The 20,135-nt window shown below is 39.2% G+C and overlaps 1 protein-coding gene across 2 annotated transcripts in view; it reads right to left on the reverse strand.

Moving 5' to 3' along the window:
* LOC127417281 (SLIT-ROBO Rho GTPase-activating protein 1-like) overlaps positions 1–20,135 on the reverse strand; it is a 153,270-nt gene that overhangs the window by 97,101 nt on the left and 36,034 nt on the right. For both annotated transcript variants that reach the window (XM_051657183.1, XM_051657185.1), the window contains exon 2: positions 8,335–8,530. In XM_051657183.1, coding sequence (XP_051513143.1) covers positions 8,335–8,530 — 196 coding nt within the window. The remainder of the gene's footprint in view (positions 1–8,334; positions 8,531–20,135) is intronic.

Below are 20,135 nucleotides of genomic sequence, written 5' to 3' on the forward strand. Positions count from 1 at the left end.
TAGGTATGATCCATAAACTAAAGAGTTGCTGTGATCGAGCCATCACAACTGTACTGAAATAGGCACTTAACTCTGAGATCCTCTGGGGAATCTGTCATTGTAGTCAGTTTCTTTGGATAACAAGCACCTGCTAAATGACAAATAATCAAAAGGAAATATGGTATCCAAGGAGTGGCAGCTGGATAATGCATCTAATTAAATCATACCATCCTGTCCCCAGCATCCCTCCCTGGACAAATAGTGTGCAACGCTTGTTAGCTCAACAAATCCAAGCACTATACTAAGCCCTAGCCATTGTGTCGCCACAACAACAGTGTCCTCGAAAGGGTGTGTATGTGTTGACGCATCTAACGAGGCAGACAATATTTCTGGTATCCAACCTCCAGACTTGATTCACCAGAAATGCTTCAGGTGCTGTAGTGAAGATTGATTCTGTTTTCTGCTATGAACTGTGTCTATAATCTCACAGGTAGAGCAAACTGTATGCATCTTGACAAACAGTCACTTAATCTTCCCTCTCACTGGTTCTGTGGAATTCTGCTGGGCGTGTATGTCCGGCCAACTTAAACAAAGTGGTAAAGCATACCCTCTGCAATGGCTCAGCTGGCCCCCACTTGACGCCATTGGTCAGACATCAGTTCCAGACTGCTGGACTAAGGAACAAACTGGGATACAATGTAGAGGCTACAGACCTTTTTACTGGAACCCTGTGGTTACATAATATATTATTCAAGTTTAGCTTTTAGAAAGACCTGGTAAATATGTCTTGACTACAAAAGCTTTAAAATGTTCTGTTGAACAACTCTGGGGTGTCTGGGTATTCCAGCTAATTAAAGAATGATCTGCAAGCTCATTTTATGCCAATTCATCCAACACACAAAGCTGAGCTAAGCTGGCTTTAGCAATAGCCACCCAACCTCACAGCAGTGTCACAGGTTTTTTAATCTCCCAAAGACTTTCTAGACAAAAAGAGGAAACTTACTTTCTTTTATCAAGAATTTTATACTGCTCTTCTGTATTTCTGTATCTGTTAAAAGGATATTGTGGCAGCGGGGGCATGGTCAAGCGTCTGTCCTGAGAGGGAGAAAGCGGTAACGGCGCTTGCACCTGTGCTAGATTATGTCTAACACCTGTCTCTAATTCCAGTGAGCATGGGGAGAGCAGCATATAAGCAGCCACGCCACCCTCAGAGAGAGAGAGAGAGAGCCTGGCACAAGGAAGTCCATGGTGTCTGCGAAGCTGATGTGTTTATGAGTGTTCGTTTCTGTGAAGCTAATGAGTTTGTGAAACTACGTACCTGTGAAGCTAATGAGTTTTGTGAAGCTGTAAGCACTGAAGTTGCCAATTAAAAATCTTACCTGTGCCAGGAGAAGCCCATTTCCCTGTGTCCTCCTTTCATTCTGCTGTGGACCCTTTCACAGATAGTTCACCCCAAAAATTAAAATTCCGTCATAATTTACTCCAAACTTGCATTACTGTTTTGTTTCTTTCTTAGAACACCAAAATAGAAGTTTAGTAGAATGTCCAAAATTCTCTCTTTCCAACAATGAAAGTGGATGGTGACCAGTCAAAAAGTTTAAGTCAAAGAGCTTACAGAGTTCACAAACTGACAAGCCACAAAAATTGCAAGCACCCCGATTAAGATTCTCTATTACCAGTTACTACAACTGCTGGATAAATTTTTGGGCTCTTATGCTGGGCATTGGACAATTTACAGAAGCGAAAGGCAAAAACACTTTATATTTAGTATTGTTTCAGCAGTTTCTGTAGCAACATTATATACATGTTGAGTGTCTTTTTCATCCAGCATCTGACGTAATGAGCCCACGATCATGCTTTATACCAGTCAATATTTCAGGACTCACAGTCCCAAAACGGCACCATACGGGGAAAATGTCAGTAGAAAAGACAACAATCAAGAAATAAAACAGAATATTCAAAAGCTGGTTTAAGACCATGAGAATCTGTGCATCGCAATGAGTTTTCAATGGTTAAGGAGTGTACTTATGTACAATATGATTCTTCCAACCAAGTTATTTAGTTCTTTAGTTCACACTGTAGCAATATGGACTCATTGCATTAATACAGAATTCATTAGGTGTGTGGTCACAGGTTTGTGTGTGTGTGTGTGTATGTGGGGGGGGGGAGGGGAGGGCTTTTCTGCAACAGCTTGGAATGTGGCTCATCCAATTTAAAGTCGAAACTATCAGTTTCATATATGTATTTAACTTGAAATTTTCTTGGGTTAAGGGCTTTGGCTCAAACTTGCAAAAACCAATTTTAAGAAACTAGTGAGGAGAGAATGTCTCTGTAAAACAAGTATGAGGAAGCCAATATGTTTAGAGAAAGAATAAAATATGGAAATGTATTCAGAACGAGGGGCTACTTTTCATGCCTGCCTTGATCAGATATTGCATTTCTATTCCTTAAGTTTACTTATTCATTGAGAAATACATAAATGTTTTCAAAATGAATTCAAAATTTTTTTTAAGAATCCATTTCAGATGGGGAATGAAGTGCGTAGCATCAAACGTCAACTCCTTGGAATGCCCTTTATTAATGTGGAATAAAAGACAAGCAGGATTTTTTTTTTTATTTACTCTGCTCACACTGTATACAGTATATGTATTGATTTTTTTCAATAAAAGATTGATAAAACAGCATCATTTGGATTAAAATATGGTCCATTGTTGACAGCACACAAGGCAATTCGTTTTTTTTGTTTTTTTAAATCCCCTTTTCTACCAATTTGAAATGCCCAATTCCCACTACTCAGTAGGTCCTCATGGTGGCGCGGTTACTCACCTCAATTCGGGTGGCAGAGGACAAGTCTCAGTTGCCTCCGCTTCTGAGACAGTCAATCCACGCATCTTATCACGTGGCTCGTTGTGCATGAAATGCTGGAGACTCCGCATGTGGAGGCTCATGCTACTCTCCGCGATCCACGCAAAAATTACCACGCACCCCATTGAGAGAGAGAACCACTAATTGCAACCACATGGGGTAGCCTCCTCGTGACTCTAGCCTCCCTAGCAACCGAGCCAAGGAGACCTGGCTGGAGTCACTCAGCACACACTGGATTCGAACTCGTGACTCCAGGGGTGGTAGTCAGCATCAATACTCGCTGAACTACCCAGGCCACAGCACACAAGGCAATTTGAAAGAAGTGAACATTTTCAATCTTAGTACAATAATACTTTAGACAATAATAATAATGGTTAAAGTAAAATAATAGTGGTTGAAAATCTGGGCCAGTGAGCAATAGATTCTAAGTTCAAACTCCAGAAAAGGTGATCCAAGAACCATCTGCAATCCAGACAGCCAAAAGACATGCGCATGCACTCTAGGGATGTGTAGATGTAGAAACTGTGGTCGATACCAATGGGAAATAATATTTTTTATTACGGTTGATAACCGATATGATGGCATATAATATAACTCTATACTATCTATTGTCTTTCATTAAAAAAAATGTGTTCTCAATATTTAAAAACTTCTTGAACTCAAACAAAATTTAGTCCTCTGTCTGAAATTATAATCCAGAAATATAACTTTATTTTCACATGGGTTTATAAGGAACAGTGCCTTTGAAATGCCTGTTCACTCATAGCTTAAAAGAATAACTATTTTATTTGTTTAAACACCAATAACACACATGCTCTACATTGTAAAATACAATGTTTTTTTTATTCATGAAATAAAATAAATTATGTGTTTACCTTGATTCTAAATTATTTAGGTTTATTTTCCACTGACCCCTATTGTTCATAATAACCCATTGAACCTCATATTAAACTGAATTCCTTGTCAACTCTACATACAGAATCTATTTTCATTGCAGGGAGAAAATGAATAGGCAGAGAAAAAAAATAAGGACTGTGAGATTCAGAAATTAAACATTTCATTTAATGGTTATTATGTTCGAGGTCTAAATAATTATTTTATCAAAATTGAGGCATTTATTTAGTAAAATGTTAAGCATTTAAAATGTTAAAAGCATAGTGGGCTTAAGAACACATGGGCTTAAATGGTACACATGTTCCTGACATAATGAGACCATGACCATGCTTTTTACCCGTCAACATTTCACAGGGCTCAAGGACCCAAAATAGCACCATACTGGGAAAATGTCAGTAAAAAACAAACAAACAAACAAGAAATAAAAAGAATTTTCAAAAGCTGGTTTAAGACCATGAGAGTCTGTGCATTGCAATGAGTTTTCAATAGTTAAGGGGTGTACTTGGGTACAAACAAGCTCCGATCTAGAATGTGTCATGCTTTAAAGGAATAGTTCACCCGAAAATGAAAATTTGCTAATATTTTACTCACCCTTAGGCCATCCAAGATGTATCTAAGTTTCTTTCTTCATCAAAACAGAATTTAAGATTTTTAGGATTTCACTTCAGGCCTCCTCCTTTAAACAATGCAAGTGAATGTACTCCATTTTTTGACGGTCCAAAATGTATATGTAGGGTGCATCAAAATAATCCACACGACTCCAGTCGACAAATAAAGTTCTTCTGAACCCAAACGATTGATTATTTTTAGAAACAAAACAATACTTCTATACTTTTTAACTAGAAATGTTCGCTTCTGTACATCTCTGTGACGCACGCTCATGAGAGGGATGGCGTAAGCTCGTTGGTAAGGTCACGTGGAGGAAGAGGCAGGAAGCGCGTTCACTTGCATTGTTTAAAGGAGGAGGCCTAAAATGAAATCCTAAAAATCTTAAATTCTGTTTTGATAAAGAAAGAATCTTAGATACATCTTGGATGGATTAAATTATCAGCAAATTTTCATTTTTGGGTGAACTATTCCTTTAAGTAAAATCAGACATGAAAATATTTTTTTTATGTACGATAGAAAAGATGGATAACATTATAGTATTTTTGTAACCTGGCATAGAAAGTTTAGGATTAAACTGGAAAAATAAGCCCTGATTTCATCTGCTTCCAATGTCAGACCTATATGTCAGGATGATTGGACTCAAGATGGCACCGAGTATGGCTGCTGCGAGCTCCGAAACAACATTGTAGTTTTTTGTTTGTTTTGTTTACAATTCTTATGTTTTTTGTCTTGGATGTTGTCTGCTTTATTGTCTACGACAGACAAACACTTTTGGACATTGGTTCTGCAATTACACACTGTAAAACGGACTTCAAATTCCTCAATGCCGACCCGCTGTTTACAAACAGGCCAGCGGAGCCCTTTGTCTGGGCTGCCCGGCTGCGGAAACGCAGAAGGAAAAGGGGAAACAGAGCTGGAGTTCTCATCAGAGTAAGACGTCACGCAAATCGACCCCCGCTACCCAGTATTCTACTGGCAAATGTTCAGTCTCTGGACAACAAGCTCTGCGAGCTGAGAGTGCGGATCTCTTTCAAACAAGAGATGAGGGACTGCTGCATTATCTGCCTTACAGAAACTTGGATGTCTGCGGAGATTCCAGACTCAGCCATTGAACCCATGGGGTTCTCCGTGCACCGAGCGGACAGACCTCTCAGGTGAAAGCAGAGGTGGTGGTGTATGTTTTATGATCAACAAATCCTGGTGTGATCAGAGGAATGTACATTCTATCAAGTCTTTCTGCTCTCCTGATCTGGAATTTCTCATGCTTCGGTGTCGACCATTCTAGCCACAAGCCGACACAGACCGGGTACTCAAGGAACTGTATGGGATTATAAGCAAGCAGGAAACCACGTTCACTGTGACTGGGGACTTTAACAAAGCCAATTTTAAATCAGTTGCACCAAAATACCACCAACACATCAGTTTTAACACACGAGGGGACCGGGTTTTGGACCATTGCTACTCTCCCTTCCGGGATGGCTACAAATCCCGCCCACCATTTGGCAAATCGGACCACTCTTCCATTCTGCTTTTGCCCGCTTACAGTCAGAAACTGAAACAGGAAGCACCCAACCTCAGAACGATCCAGTGTTGGTCGGACCAATCAGACTCTATGCTACAAGACTGTTTTGATCACACGGACTGGAATATGTTCCGGTCCGCCTCTGATGACGACATCGAGCTTTACGCTGAAAGCGTAACGTGTTTCATCAGAAAGTGCGTAGAGGATGTTGTTCCATCCAAAACAATACGGACCCGAACCAGAAACTTTGGATTAATAGCGATGTTCACGCGGCACTTAATGCACGGACCTCCACTTTTAATTCCAGGAAAACGGAGGAGCATAAACAAGCCAGTTATGCTCTCTGAAAAACTATCAGAGCCTCAAAATGCCAGTTGAGGAACAAGATTGAAGGACAGTTTAACACCACCAACTCTAGAAGCATGTGGCAGGAATTAATATCATCACGGACTTTAAAGGGAATAAAAACTCCGCTGTGAACACCGCTGCCTCTCTCCCGGATGAGCTAAATACTTTTTATGCACGGTTCGAGGGAAATAACATAGCCCTCGCAGAGAGAGCTCACACGGCCGAAGCTACAGAGGTTAGTTCGCTCTCTGTCTCTGTAGCGGATGTAACACGATCCTTCCGACGGGTGAATATCCGTAAAGCCGTGGGTCCAGACAGCATTCTGGGCTGCGCCATCAGAGCGTGCGCTAACCAACCGGCTGGTGTTTTTACGGACATTTTCAACCTTTCCCTCTCCTTGTCTGTAGTCCCCACATGCTTTAAAACGTCCACCATTGTGCCTGTACCAAAGCAATCCAAAATCACTTGCTTAAATGACTGAGTCCCGTTGCTCTGACCCCCATCATCAGCAAATGCTTTGAGAGACTAATCAGAGATTACATCTGCTCTGTGCTGCCTCCATCACTGGACCCATTGCAATTTGCTTACCGCAACAACCGCTCCACTGATGATGCCATTGCATCTACAACACACACTGCTCTCTTCCACCTGGAAAAAAGGAACACTTTTGTGAGAATGTTGTTTGTAGATTACAGCTCAGCATTCAACACCATAGTGACCTCCAAGCTTGATGAGAAACTCCGGGCTCTGGGCTTAAACAGCTCGCTGTGCAGCTGGATCCTGGACTTCCTGTCAAGCAGACGCCAGGTGGTTAGAATGGGCAGTAACATCTCCTCATCACTGGAGCCCCACAGGGCTGTGTTCTCAGCCCACTCCTGCACTCCCTGTACACACATGACTGTGTGGCAACACTCAGCTCCAATGCCATCATTAAGTTTGCTGATGATAAGACAGTGGTATGTTTGATCACTGACAATGATGAAACAGCCTACAGAGAGGAGGTGCACACTCTGACACACTGGTGTCAGGAGCACAACCTCTCCCTCAACGTCAGTAAGACAAAGTAGCTTCTGGTTGACTTCAGGAGAAGAGAAAGAGAACACAGCCCCATCACCTTCAATAGAGCACCAGTGGAGAGAGTCAGCAGCTTCAAGTTCCTGGGTGTCCACATCACTGAGAAACTCACATGGTTCATCCACACTGAGGCCATTGTGAAGAAGGTTCATCAGCGCCTCTTCTTCCTGAGACGGCTGAGGAAGTCTGGAATGAACCGCCACATCCTCACACGGTTCTACACCAGCACTGTAGAGAGCATCCTGACTGGCTGCATCTCCATCTGGTACAGCAATAGCACCGCCCACAACCGCAAAGCCCTGCAAAGGGTGGTGCGAACTGCCAGACACATCATCGGAGGTGAGCTTCCCTTCCTCCAGGACATATACCAGGTGGTGTGTGAAAAAAGCTTGGAGGATTATCAGAGACTCCAGCCACCCGAGCCATGGGCTGCTCTCACTGCTACCATCAGACAGGCAGTATCGCAGCATCAGGACCCGCACCAGCCGACTTCATGACAGCTTCTTCCCCCAAGCAATCAGACTTTTGAACTCTTGATCTCTCACGATCAATATACATCAGCACTGTACTTTATTAATCTTATTATCTCACACTGGACTGTCATAAATTATATTCTCTCTTAACAACAAACTGGCAACTGACTATCAACCAACAGCCTGAATGTCAATACAGTACAATACAACCTACTGAACATTTTATGTATAATGTGTATTCTATATTGTGTGTATTGTATAATGTACATTGTATGTTATTATTTGTATACTGTGTTGTGTGTAATTGTGTATATTAGATTTAAATTGTGTTGTGTAAATTTGATGTTTATTGTAGATTGTTATATGTCTCATCACTGTCACAACTACTATGTTGCTCGGAACTGCACCCAAGAATTTCACAAACTATTGCACTTGTGTATATGGTTGTGACAATAAAAGTGATTTGATTTGATTTATACCAATAATTCAAAAAAACAAAAATGAATATATAGTCCAATACCAACTGTCACTAAAATGTTATGCATCTCTAATGAACCACAACACACTCACTTATATTGCTGGTGATCCTTTGTGCTCCTGGTCTTGGCCATGAAGCGTTCGGCCAGCTTCTCCAGGTTGCGCGAATACTCCATCTCGATCTCGGACTTCTTGCGGAAGAAGTCCTGGAGGTCTTGAAGGAGCTGCACCCTCATGTCCGTCTGCTGCTCCAGACATTTCTGCTGTTCCACCAACTGGGCTCGGATCTCTGAACAAACAAAATAAACACAGTTCATAAGAAAAAGAGCCTATATCTAAAGACACAAAATGTCTATTAAAAGCAGAAATTAACTTAATTATACAGGACTTTCTTAAAAAAAAATTAGTCAACTAGCTGTTCAGTCAAGGCCCACACAAGTCGATTTTGAAAATACGTACTTTTGCACATCACTAGCAGAAATCTTCAAGTGCTTTGGAAACCTATTGCTAGTGGCCCAGCAAAGTCAGGTGGGGCAGGTAACTACCCTTGCCCTGTGTTTCATTACAGCCAGAATGAGGAATGGACCCAGAAACAAATCTAATGATTCTCTAAAGCCAGTGTGTGCACAGCTCGTACAGCCACGGAGGCACTCCACTTCATTTAACAAGCAGTTTTGACCAAATTACCTCCGGTTTCCTCATGTGATTGCCCCCTTGTCATAGGGAATGGAGCTCATTACATTTGCAGCCAACTGTAGATGCTGTACAGCTTCATACCATGGTATACATTCAAACTTCCTCTCTCTGCCCCAAGTGACCCTGCATTTTTTATGTATTTCTCATAACGTGGGATATCTGAACTATGAGTCCACTTTGGCATGCTGCACAAGCAAAGTGCTTTAAAAACAGCCCCAATATTTCGACAAAAGCAAAAAGGGAAATTACTCCTATGGCTAGAACTTTAACAAGGTCAAACTACCGATACAACGCTGTTTAAAGAATTATATGTATTCACTCACTTCTGTGAGAACCAAAAATTTAGCAGATTTCTGAAAACAGTCTATCAATTCATTCAGAAAGAATTGTATGAAATGCCTGGATTACGATAAACAGGCTCAATTTTATTATCTAGCACCAAACACACGTTAACTACACTACACAATCTGTTTGGTAAACTGTTACATTCAGAAGCCAAATATTTTTGTATAATGATAAATGCACTTCAGATGTACCAGTTTTTTTTTTTTTTCCTCATGATCATCAACTGTATTTTTGAAGTATAGCTCTCTGAGGAACAATTATGTGTGTTTCACAAACTGAGCATGTTTTCAAACTGCAATGGGCAATTTTTAACTATCCAATGAAAGTAGGGAATCTCAATGTAGTAATCAGTGGGCATTTACAAACCAGGATGGGCATTCTTGAACTATCCAAAGAAAGCAGGGAAAATCTCAATGTAGTAGGCAAATCGTGTAAAGCAATTGAAAAATGCCCATCCCGGTTTGAAAACTCCCACTGATTGGAAAACACCAATTAATGTATATTTCAGCATTGTATATCTCAGTTTTTTTTTTACCCTAACTCTAACACTGTTGATTTTGCATAAATGACTCTACATTACCGTTTGCATAACATGGACTCAAAAAATTATTTTAAAGGGATAGTTCAGCCAACAAAAAAAGTTCTCTCATCATTTACTCACCCTCATGCCATCCCAGATGTGTATGACTTTCTTTCTTCTGCTGAACACAAACGAAGATTTTTAGAAGAATATTTCAAACAATGCAAGGAATGGGTAACAACATTTTGAAGTTCCAAAATGCACATAAAGTCAGCATAAAAGTAATCCATAAGATTCCAGTGGTTAAATCCATGTCTTCTGAAGAGATATGATAGGTGTTTTTGGCGATTTGCAGTCTCCATGCATATCGCCCCCTACTGGGCAAGGAGGAGAATTTAGGGTAAAAACTGAATTATTGATCTGTTTCTCACCTACACCTATCATATCGCTTCAGAAGAGATCAATTTAACCACTGGAATCTTATGGATTATTTTTATGCTGACTTTGTGCTTTTTGGAGCTTCAAAATGTTGTTACCCATTCACTTGCATTGTTTGAAATATTCTTCTAAAAATCTTCATTTGTGTTCTGCAGAAGAAAGAAATTCATACACATCTGGGATGGCATGAGGGTGAGTAAATGATGAGAATTTTTGGGTGAACTATCCCATTAAGCCTATTATAAAGATAATAAATTTCAATTAAACGGAATTGTGTAATCTTTAACAGAATTTAATTAATAAAACAATTTATAAATATCTCCAATTTTTATTTTATTTTACTTTATTAAAGATCACTCAATTCAGTTTGATTATTTTTATTTTTAATTGATATGCATAAACCTTAACTTTTTCAACTACTTCAACTATACCATTACCTTACAGACATTCAAAGTGTAATTTTAAATTTCAGCACTCGTCTCTCCTTGTCGCCAGTATCAAGCGACACTCCATGATTACAAAGAGCATTCCTGGCCCTATGAGGTCATGTGTACGTTAAACATCTGCACGGAGCCGGTGTATTAAAGCATGCGTGAGACCGTGTGTTGGATCAAAGCCCCTGTGATCCACTTCAAACACAAAGATAGATGTGAGCACCTGTGCACCGTCTGATACTACAAAAACAAGACCTGAAGGTGGAATCCAAGCTAATCAGCCCTCCGCTGTCTGCCTCTACAGTTAACTTCAACAATTCAGTATCCACAGATGGGATCCTGAGATAGCTAATGACTGGGATGAGCTATATGCAAAATTCCATGCTATTCTTCCTAGTGCTGGAAAGAATGTGAGCAAAATCAAACAACAGGGACAGGGTCAATTTAGAGCTTACTGGGATACAGTTAATGAACTTGCACAACCTCCATTAAAAGTCCAGGGAAAGAAAAATAACTTTATCTCTCTGACAAAGCCCCAAAACAACAGACGTTCAAGTAGATGCTCTATTCAAAGGTGAACTGTGTAATTCCTGTGCCAGCAGCATTACCAATGGAAAAATATTGACTGTTTTCAAATAGGGCTGCAACTAACGATTATTTTGATAAATCGACTATTCTAACAATTATTAGAACGATCATTTGACTATTTGGGTGATTATTGCAATGATTAATCATTAGCTTTAAACTGACTATTCTGCTTGTGTCCCGAGTTAAAAGTTGTATTAAATGTGCTTACTAACAATAAAGAGGACAAAATCATCTTTTAAAAATATCTCTAAATGACATTCACTGAATTAAAAATGAAAAAATACTTTATCAAGTTTAATTCAGTAAAAAATATTGATATCAAGTGTTTTTGTCTTGTTTTCCATTTAAATTGTCTAAAAATCCTTAAAACAAGATACATTTACTTTAGAAGCAACATATAAGATATTCATACTTGCTTTAAGAGAATGTATCTTTTTTTTTTCTCCCCTTTTCTCCCCAATTTGGAATGCCCAATTCCCAATGCGCTCCAAGTCCTCGTGGTGGTGTAGTGACTCGCCTCAATCCACGTGGCAGAGGACGAATCTCAGTTGCCTCCGCGTCTGAGACCGTCAATCTGCGCATCTTATAACGTGGCTTGTTGAGCGTGTTACCGCGGAGACATAGCACATGTAGAGGCTTCACGCTATTCTCCGCAGCATCCACGCACAACTCACCACGCACCCCAGCGAGAACGAACCACATTAGAGAGACCACAAGGAGGTTAACCCATGTGACTCTACCCTCCCTAGCATCTGGGCCAATTTGGTTGCTTAGAAGACTTGGCTGGAGTCACTCAGCATGCCCTGGATTCGAACTCGCAACTCCAGGGCTGGTAGTCAGCGTCTTTACTCACTGAGCTACCCAGGCCCTGCTAAGAGAATGTATCTTAAATATAAGTGTATTTTGTATACTAGTGTCACTATACTTCTGCGAGTACAGTAAAGATAAAATATACTTATAATCAAGATCTATTCTCTTAAAGCAAGTCTAAATATCTTATATGCTGATTCTCAGGTGAATGCATCTTTTTTTTAAAGGATTTTTAGATATTTTAAAATATTTGTATTTTTAATATTATATTCAACATTCTCGGATAATAATCTTTTCTTCTGCAGTATAGCTGTTAAAGTAAATGAATGTTGTTTTAAAGGAGTTTTAGATATTTATATTGGAAAACAAGCCAAAACAAAAACAAATCAAAAAAAAATTTTTTGTTGCAGTGTATACTGGGGTGAAGACTACCTCTCTCACCCTTCTGCTCACTTCAGTCCATATTTAACTCACAAAAAAAACAAACTCTCTCTTATTAATAAAGCTGCATATTGCCAAATTTCTTCACGATAAGAAATGCACAGTGACATATTTTATGATTCAATAAGTCGTGAGCCATCACGTTATAGTCTAGCTGCAGCAAGTGTGCCCGCTCGATGGATGAGCGTCCCCGCGACAGAGTGTGCATCAGCCAGGTGCAGTTTCAATCTCTCTTTTAGATCGGGACATTTGCGCAACTCATAGAAGAGACGCTGACCGCACAGAAAAATGCCAGTTTCGGAGTTTATAGTTATTTACATGACCTGCTTCCGTATTATTTGAACTTTAATAAAGCTATAACACATTAAATATAGCTGCATTAAAGATGTAACGCCAGGGTGTTTCCTTTAAAGATGCTCGACACGCAAGTTTTGCTTAAGCGGAGCGGCATCTCCGGCTCTAATTATTCCACAACGAGAGTGCTTCTGTATTTATTTATTTGGTATTTTTGTATAATTCCCTCATACTTACATCACCTGAAGCTGTTTGGAAAGTTTAGAGTACGTCTGGACTGTGAGCTGCATTTTCTTTCTCTCCTCGGTCAGGCGCGAGCTGCATTGCTGCTCTCGCGCCATCATTAGAGTTTCATATGATCTCATGTTACGTTAAATTAAATCAAATGACTATTCGACAACGAAAATTGTCAACAATTTTTTTATTGACGACGTTGTCGATAACGTTGACTAATCATTTCAGCCCTATTTTCAAACAAGTTTCCTGAACACTCCCCTGTCTTCCATTGGTCATACAAACAGTTAGTCCCGCCCCAAACTCACACTATTGGTTAAACCAATGTTGCTATTTCGGGTTGATCAGGATTCTCAAACAAACTGCATTGCTCTGAAAGTGCCACAGAGCCACAAATTTGACACTTTTTGCGTAATCAACCTACAAATGGCTTACAATTGCTTTTTTATATTAATTTGGGATAAGAGAAAGGTTAGAGGTCCTAGGTAACATTAATTTGTCCACTACAAATTTGAAAAAGGATTACATTTTAAATGTTTAATTGGATACAACTTACAGGTATACAACAGTATGATGTACTGTACATCTCACAGCATCGTTTTCATTCACATCAAATTAAATATCGCATCTACTCCATATGGCACTAGCAAAAAACACTAACCAGGGAAAAAGTAACAAGGGCAAAATATTTGCTAAATGGATCATTTAAATGAACAACACACTTTGTGACCATTAACAAGTCATCAAACAGATGTCTCCAATATTCTGGTATCAGTTCCAGAAGCAGGCCACACTTGTTCTCCCACATACAGCTTGTGCCAAAAGCTATGTGGGACATACTGAACCAGAATCCTGTATGCAGAGCTGCTCATCAGAGGTACCTGAAATAGCAGCATTTGTCAGGAGACCTGCATTAATGCACAAGGTTATACATCACTGTCATGTGCTTAACAGCTCAGCACAGAGAACACACTCCAGACTTTCATGTATGCTCGATCACCAAAGTGAGATGCTGAAATTTATGACGGTAGTTGACATGACAAAAATGTAATTGTCACACTGCTAAAAGGTCATTAAAATGGTGAAAAACTGTAAGCTAAAGTGTAAAACTTTTTCAATGGTAAAATACTTTCTCCAAATCCAGCTGAACATGCAGAGACAACTACTGTATAAGTAAGCCATAGGCTGATTCCCCAAAAACTGTAAACACTGTGTCTCTGTGGTGCTATAAAATATTGGTGTTTGTTTGAGTGTCCTGACTGCCCGACACAGCAAAACTGACTTAAAATGAATATTTTAACATACATTCTAATAACAGCAATAGCAATATGACAAAAACAATAATTGTGCAGACACATTGATAAGTAGGAATGACTAAAAGTTTTAGCTTTCATAAAAAAATTTTAAAAAAAAAACAGACCCTCCTATGGGAACAAAACTTCCCTTTCATTCACATAACAGATAGTGACTGTCGCTCTTATAGGCAGGTGGTCAGTGGCCAAGGGAATATCCCATTTTCATTCAGTTCAGTACAGCTGGGAGACGTCAGTCGGTAGGCCTTACGCAAGGGCTCAGAGCACAGATGCATGCAATGTGATCGCCCGTGGCCAGATTGATTTTTATCAACTTTAGTCCATCAGGGAGAGTCTACTCACTTCTGACAGCTCAAAAAGCAGATTAGGCTGCCTTCTACCTCTAACAAGCCGTCTTGTTAAGTTGCACCCTGTGAACCACACTATTCTCACAACAAAGTAACACAGGTCATAAACCACAGCCCCATCTCTGCCATGAAGCAAACAATAAATAGAAACTAAGTATAGTTTTGATAGTTAACTTTGATGTTCAAAAGGATGCCTACTTTCTGGAACATATTACTGCATAACTAAAACCTTGCATAGTAATGGTGATTTCTATCAAAATATAATTCAGTTATAAAAGGATTTCTGTATAGGAGGGCAGAGTAACTTGAATAAAGTCAAAGGTAGTTCAGTGTTTCACACAGGATTCTGGAGACTATGGTGGGTGGACCTCGGACCCTCTAGGGGGGTCCGGGGGCATGCTTCCCCTAAAGAAAATTTTGTACAGTTAAATGCATCAATCTGGTGCACTTTGAGAGCAAAATTAAGAGGCTAGATTTATGAAGAACTTTGTGCTCTAGTAGTAATTTAATCAAACACATTGTATAGATATGAATGGTAATGACATGGCAAAAAAGTCACACCCACAAAGCATGGTAAATGAGACCGAGTTTAACGCAGTTCACAAATGGTCAAAACACAAAATCGACTAGAGCATACATTTGAGCCATCAAAGGAATGAAGCAAAAGTGGTTACCTGTGTTGAATTTGCTCCTCAGATGCTGAAAATACTTACGTTGTCAGAGCCGCTGGTAATAACGTTAACGTTAGATCAGGGCTCGACATTAAGCATTGTCATGAGCTTGTCCTCCAGACAACTAAATTGGTCATTCACTTGTCCGAGTAAAAAAGTTACTTGTCCGGAGAGAAAAAAGGACATTTAAGTTACATGCTCAAGTAACATGTTAAAGTTTCTGTTGTATGTTTCCTAAGATTACAATCGATGCCCAACCTAATAGTTTACCTATGCAATCAACTTAATTCTCTGCTGTAAAAAACAGACGACAAATTAAGAAAATTCAGTGCCTTTTTTAACAGCTTTAGGCTATCAAGTATTCAAGTAAACATTCAGAATGAAATGCAACACAAAACTACTACTGGTCTTTACTGTATGATTATAATACATTAATACTTTTTAAATCTACTAAGTTACTCAGTCAAGAGCAGTGAGTGTTTTCTTGTTATGGTTGTTTGATTATTATAATGACACACTAGACAGCAGCAGGTCTATTAGCTTACATTTATACTTACAAGTTTATAAATTCTGTTTATGTTCACTTTAGACATCACTCTCTATGTTTACATGAATACCTCACCGAGACAGGCATTTTGGCGGAATTTTGAAATGTAATTGTCCGTTCAGGTGCATTAGCGCGAGCATTTTCAGTACACACACATACGCCGCCTGTCAATCAAACAGGGCGCAGCTGTTACTATATCGCTTGCGAATTCTAAAATTACGTATTTATTGCTATTCAACAGCAGAATAAAAATATGAACTTTCTAATAAGTGACACAGGCCTAGGCTATCACAAATATATATGGTTATTTTTTATGTTTTGTTATTGACGTTTTAATCAGTCCACTTGTCCGGTGGGGCAAGTAAAATTCTCTTTCACTTGCCCCTTCAAAAAAAATGTTGAGCCCTGTAAACAATCAAAGAAATGAAGCAAAAGTGGATACCTGTATTGAACTTGCTCCTCAGATGCTGAAAATAGTTTCATTATCTGTTGGTAATAACGTTAACATTTCCAGTGTGTGTGTTTGAGCATGTGCGCATACAGCAGGGGTTGGGGCTGAGGCTGACTGACTGGGAGAGATGCTTTGCCGAAGCAAGGGCGCAAAATACAACGTTAGAGATCTTATGTTATTATGAGAAATGTAAAAATATTTTGGTTCATTATGAAACTGTGGCCGCCACAGTCTATGTAATTAATGGGAAACTAATGGGAAACACTGGGGGTTCGAGTCGGTGACTTAAGTCATTATACAGTAAATGTTAAAAGATCAGGTCACCCAAAAATTAAAATTCGGACATTATTTAAGCCTACTCCCCCTAATGTCACCTCAAACCTGTATGACTTCCGAGGAGTGCAAAAGGAAATGTTTTTACAGGTCATAACACTTTTCAACATTTGGACTGACATAAGTAGTAAATAATGACTAATGAATTTTCATTTTAGATGAACTATTCCATATTTCCTTTCATTACACTACTTCGTGTGATGTCATTTAGTTGTCTTAAAGTGTATGGCAGTACAGCGGTGCCCACTCCGGGCTGGGCAGAAGGCATCATACAAAAAATCCAAAAGGAGAGTCAGTTTAAAATGGGTCGTTGAGAATGGCCATTTATTGCCAAGATGCAAGAGTTTCAGCACCATCTTGCATGATCAAAATCAAATAAGGCATGGCAGACAGAATCCTTTCTGTATGTGCAATACAGCTGCATTCATCAACCACTTGACATTATATTCCAAGGCAATAAGGCAAAGGAACATCATACCATACCACAGCACACTCTTTTCAAGGGCAAAACCAGATATGCCAGTCCTCTTGAAATTTCACCTAACGGCTAGTAATCCAGCAACTATCCATGTGGGATTCAACAATAAATGACCAAAAGATATAATTTCAGATGTCATTATTTCTTGTACAGCAGTGTAACTCAAGTTAAGAAAATACCAAGTTAATTAAATGCAACTGTTAATTAAAATAACATATGCAGATGAAACAAAAATAAAATAAATAGGCTAGAAGTTTGACATTTCATTCCAAAGTAGGGATCCATGGACACGAATGGCCAACTAGTCAATTTGTGAGGTTGATTCATTTATTTATATTTTATTTCTTGGAAAAGCTGCTTCTTTAAATTCATTGGTTTTTAAAACATCCATGTTACAGCTATTCACACATATGTCCTTGGCCGTTACAATACATCACGCTGTTTTTTGAGCATCTATGAGTACTGTGCTTTTAAGAAGGCGCTGTAAGTTCAAAACAGTCCAACTTTTAAAATAACATCCCAAGACCCCTGAGTTCCATTCTTTTGAACCCAAAAAACATGTTCTTATGTAAACACAACATAAGAAACATCAGGTGAACATGAAACCAGCCTATTTATACAACTTCTTTAGACCACTTAGTAGACTAGTCGTTCAGGCAACCCACCGACAAGTCTGTTTTAAAAATATGTATTTTTGCCCATACCCATTCCAAAACATCATTTTAAACAATTTCTTTCAGTCTTAAGAAATATTTTATACATAAGCACCACATTTGTAGTTCTACTCTATAAAGCCATTTCATGTGGCGACAACAAGAACACGGGAAGCCCATACTGCTTTATCTGACTGCAAGTCTTCTTTAGGCCCAGCAGGAAGTCTGAACCTCAAAGGGATGTGTCCAGCTATTAGCTCATTTCCATTTCCTGAGACAGTCTTGAGGCCTGCTTACATAAACACACACAAGCAGGAAGAATTGGCCTGAAGGCATTTATCAGTCTTCTGAGTTTGGTCAGACTGTTGTCTACTGACCTAGTCAAGTCATTTTATTTGTATAGCGCTTTTCACAACACACATCGTTTCAAAGCAGCTTTACAGAAAATCATGCATTTAAAAAAAAAAAAAAAAAAAAAAAAAAAAACCTACAGAGAAGCAGATCCTTCCTGTTCTGGACTTCAACTGGACCAAATTACACCTCACTTAAACATGTATGAATAGCACACCCTTTGAAACTAGCTCAGTGTTTGGAGATTCTTTTTATGGACCAAGGCCAAGCACAGATGTCAGTAAAACGGCTCAGAATGTACTGAAATTAAGAAATCGTCAAACAACACTGAGAAAATATCAGAAAGTTAGAGATATTAATGAGTTGAGTGTGGATTTTAGTCCAGTTTGGGCACTATTTTTTAATGCATGGGACCAAGCAAAGCAAATCTGGAACTAAAAAACTAAACCATGAGGTCATTTACATGCACTTTAAAAGTTAGATTTCAGACGGATTAAAGCAATAGTTAGTCCTGCTGAAATCATACCAGTCTGTTTTTTGCGAATTTGAGCTTCCAGACCTAGATAATGCGATTGTAGATCGGTTTCGTTCAGCATCAATCGGACCGCAATAGGCCTAAGTTATGTGCATGTTCCGAAAAGCAGAGGTGCATACTATGGCATGCAGGTTAGCACGCAAGTGTTAGCATTAGCTCCATGCAGTATGCAAAATTACAAGTTATACATTATCTACTGCATCTTACTTTCAGTTATCATCGAGTAGTTATAACAGCTTCTTTACTCATCTCATGTGGATTCCATTCATAGAATGAGGCAGAAAACATGATTTTTTGTATATGCAGCCTGAAGTAAATCACAGGCACAGACACAGAACTGTTTCAAGTTTACAGACAACAAACCTATTAAAAATATGCGATTGCGAGGAAAATATAGACAACCATATATATTTTCTTAATCGTATATTTATTCACAACATCTCTCCTCAGTCTAAATATTATTACGCTTTACATTGAGTTTATAAGAATGAAAGTGAAGCAATGCAGAGCTCGTATAGTTAGAACAATCCAGGAGCAAATTGTGTTGTTTTCTGCCTTCGGATAACGTACATCTGATCTGCACCAAAATCAGCACATAGAGAATGTAATAAATGCACGTGGCTGTAAAGTGTCTCGCTGTTGAGAAGCTAGTTAGCCAGAGATCTTTTATACTGACACAAAAACCTCTGTGTTTTTACCATAGTACAGAGCGTAACGGTCAACCAGCTCGTTACGACAGTACGTTACCGTTTGCGGATACAATACAAATTAATGGGGAGAGCTGTAAACATTAAAAAAGAACAGCCTCTTGTCTCGTCAGCAGTTTACCGCTCATAGAATGTCTATGGGACTGCCGCGCTATGCACTTTGTTGCTAACCTTTTAGGTGCCTCTTGGTAGAAGAGCTCCGAGTTTGCTGACTTCTGCGATGCTCTACTATGACGCAAAAGGTGAACAGTAAAACGTCTACGTCATTTCCTCAGCTGACGTCCTTTCTTCACCAATAGATGAAGTTACAGTTTACAAACAAATGCTCCGCCCCTTCCGGGTTCATTTGGTAGCCCAGAAAAGAACTGCTGTTTATAGGCACTTCGCTCAAATTGCGCTGAAACTGCCCAAAAAGTGCTGTTTGTGGGGTTGGAACACCCCGTTTCCCACAGATTATTGGAGAGTGGGGCTTCTTTAAATTTCCACCAGATTGTTGCATCAGAACAAACACAGGATTTTACATAAATGATGATAATTCACGGGTCACCATCAATGTTATCGTGTCTGCTCTATTATACCCAATTAACTCGCAGCAGCTGTTGTCTGATATCAACTTTTTTTTTTTTTTTTTTTACAAAGAAATTACATAAACTCTGATTACAAACTGCTTTTTTTTTTTATTTCCAATGTGCTGTCACTGTGATAGAT

Source organism: Myxocyprinus asiaticus, chromosome 26 (assembly GCF_019703515.2).
Source record: "Myxocyprinus asiaticus isolate MX2 ecotype Aquarium Trade chromosome 26, UBuf_Myxa_2, whole genome shotgun sequence".
NCBI lineage: Eukaryota > Metazoa > Chordata > Actinopteri > Cypriniformes > Catostomidae > Myxocyprinus > Myxocyprinus asiaticus.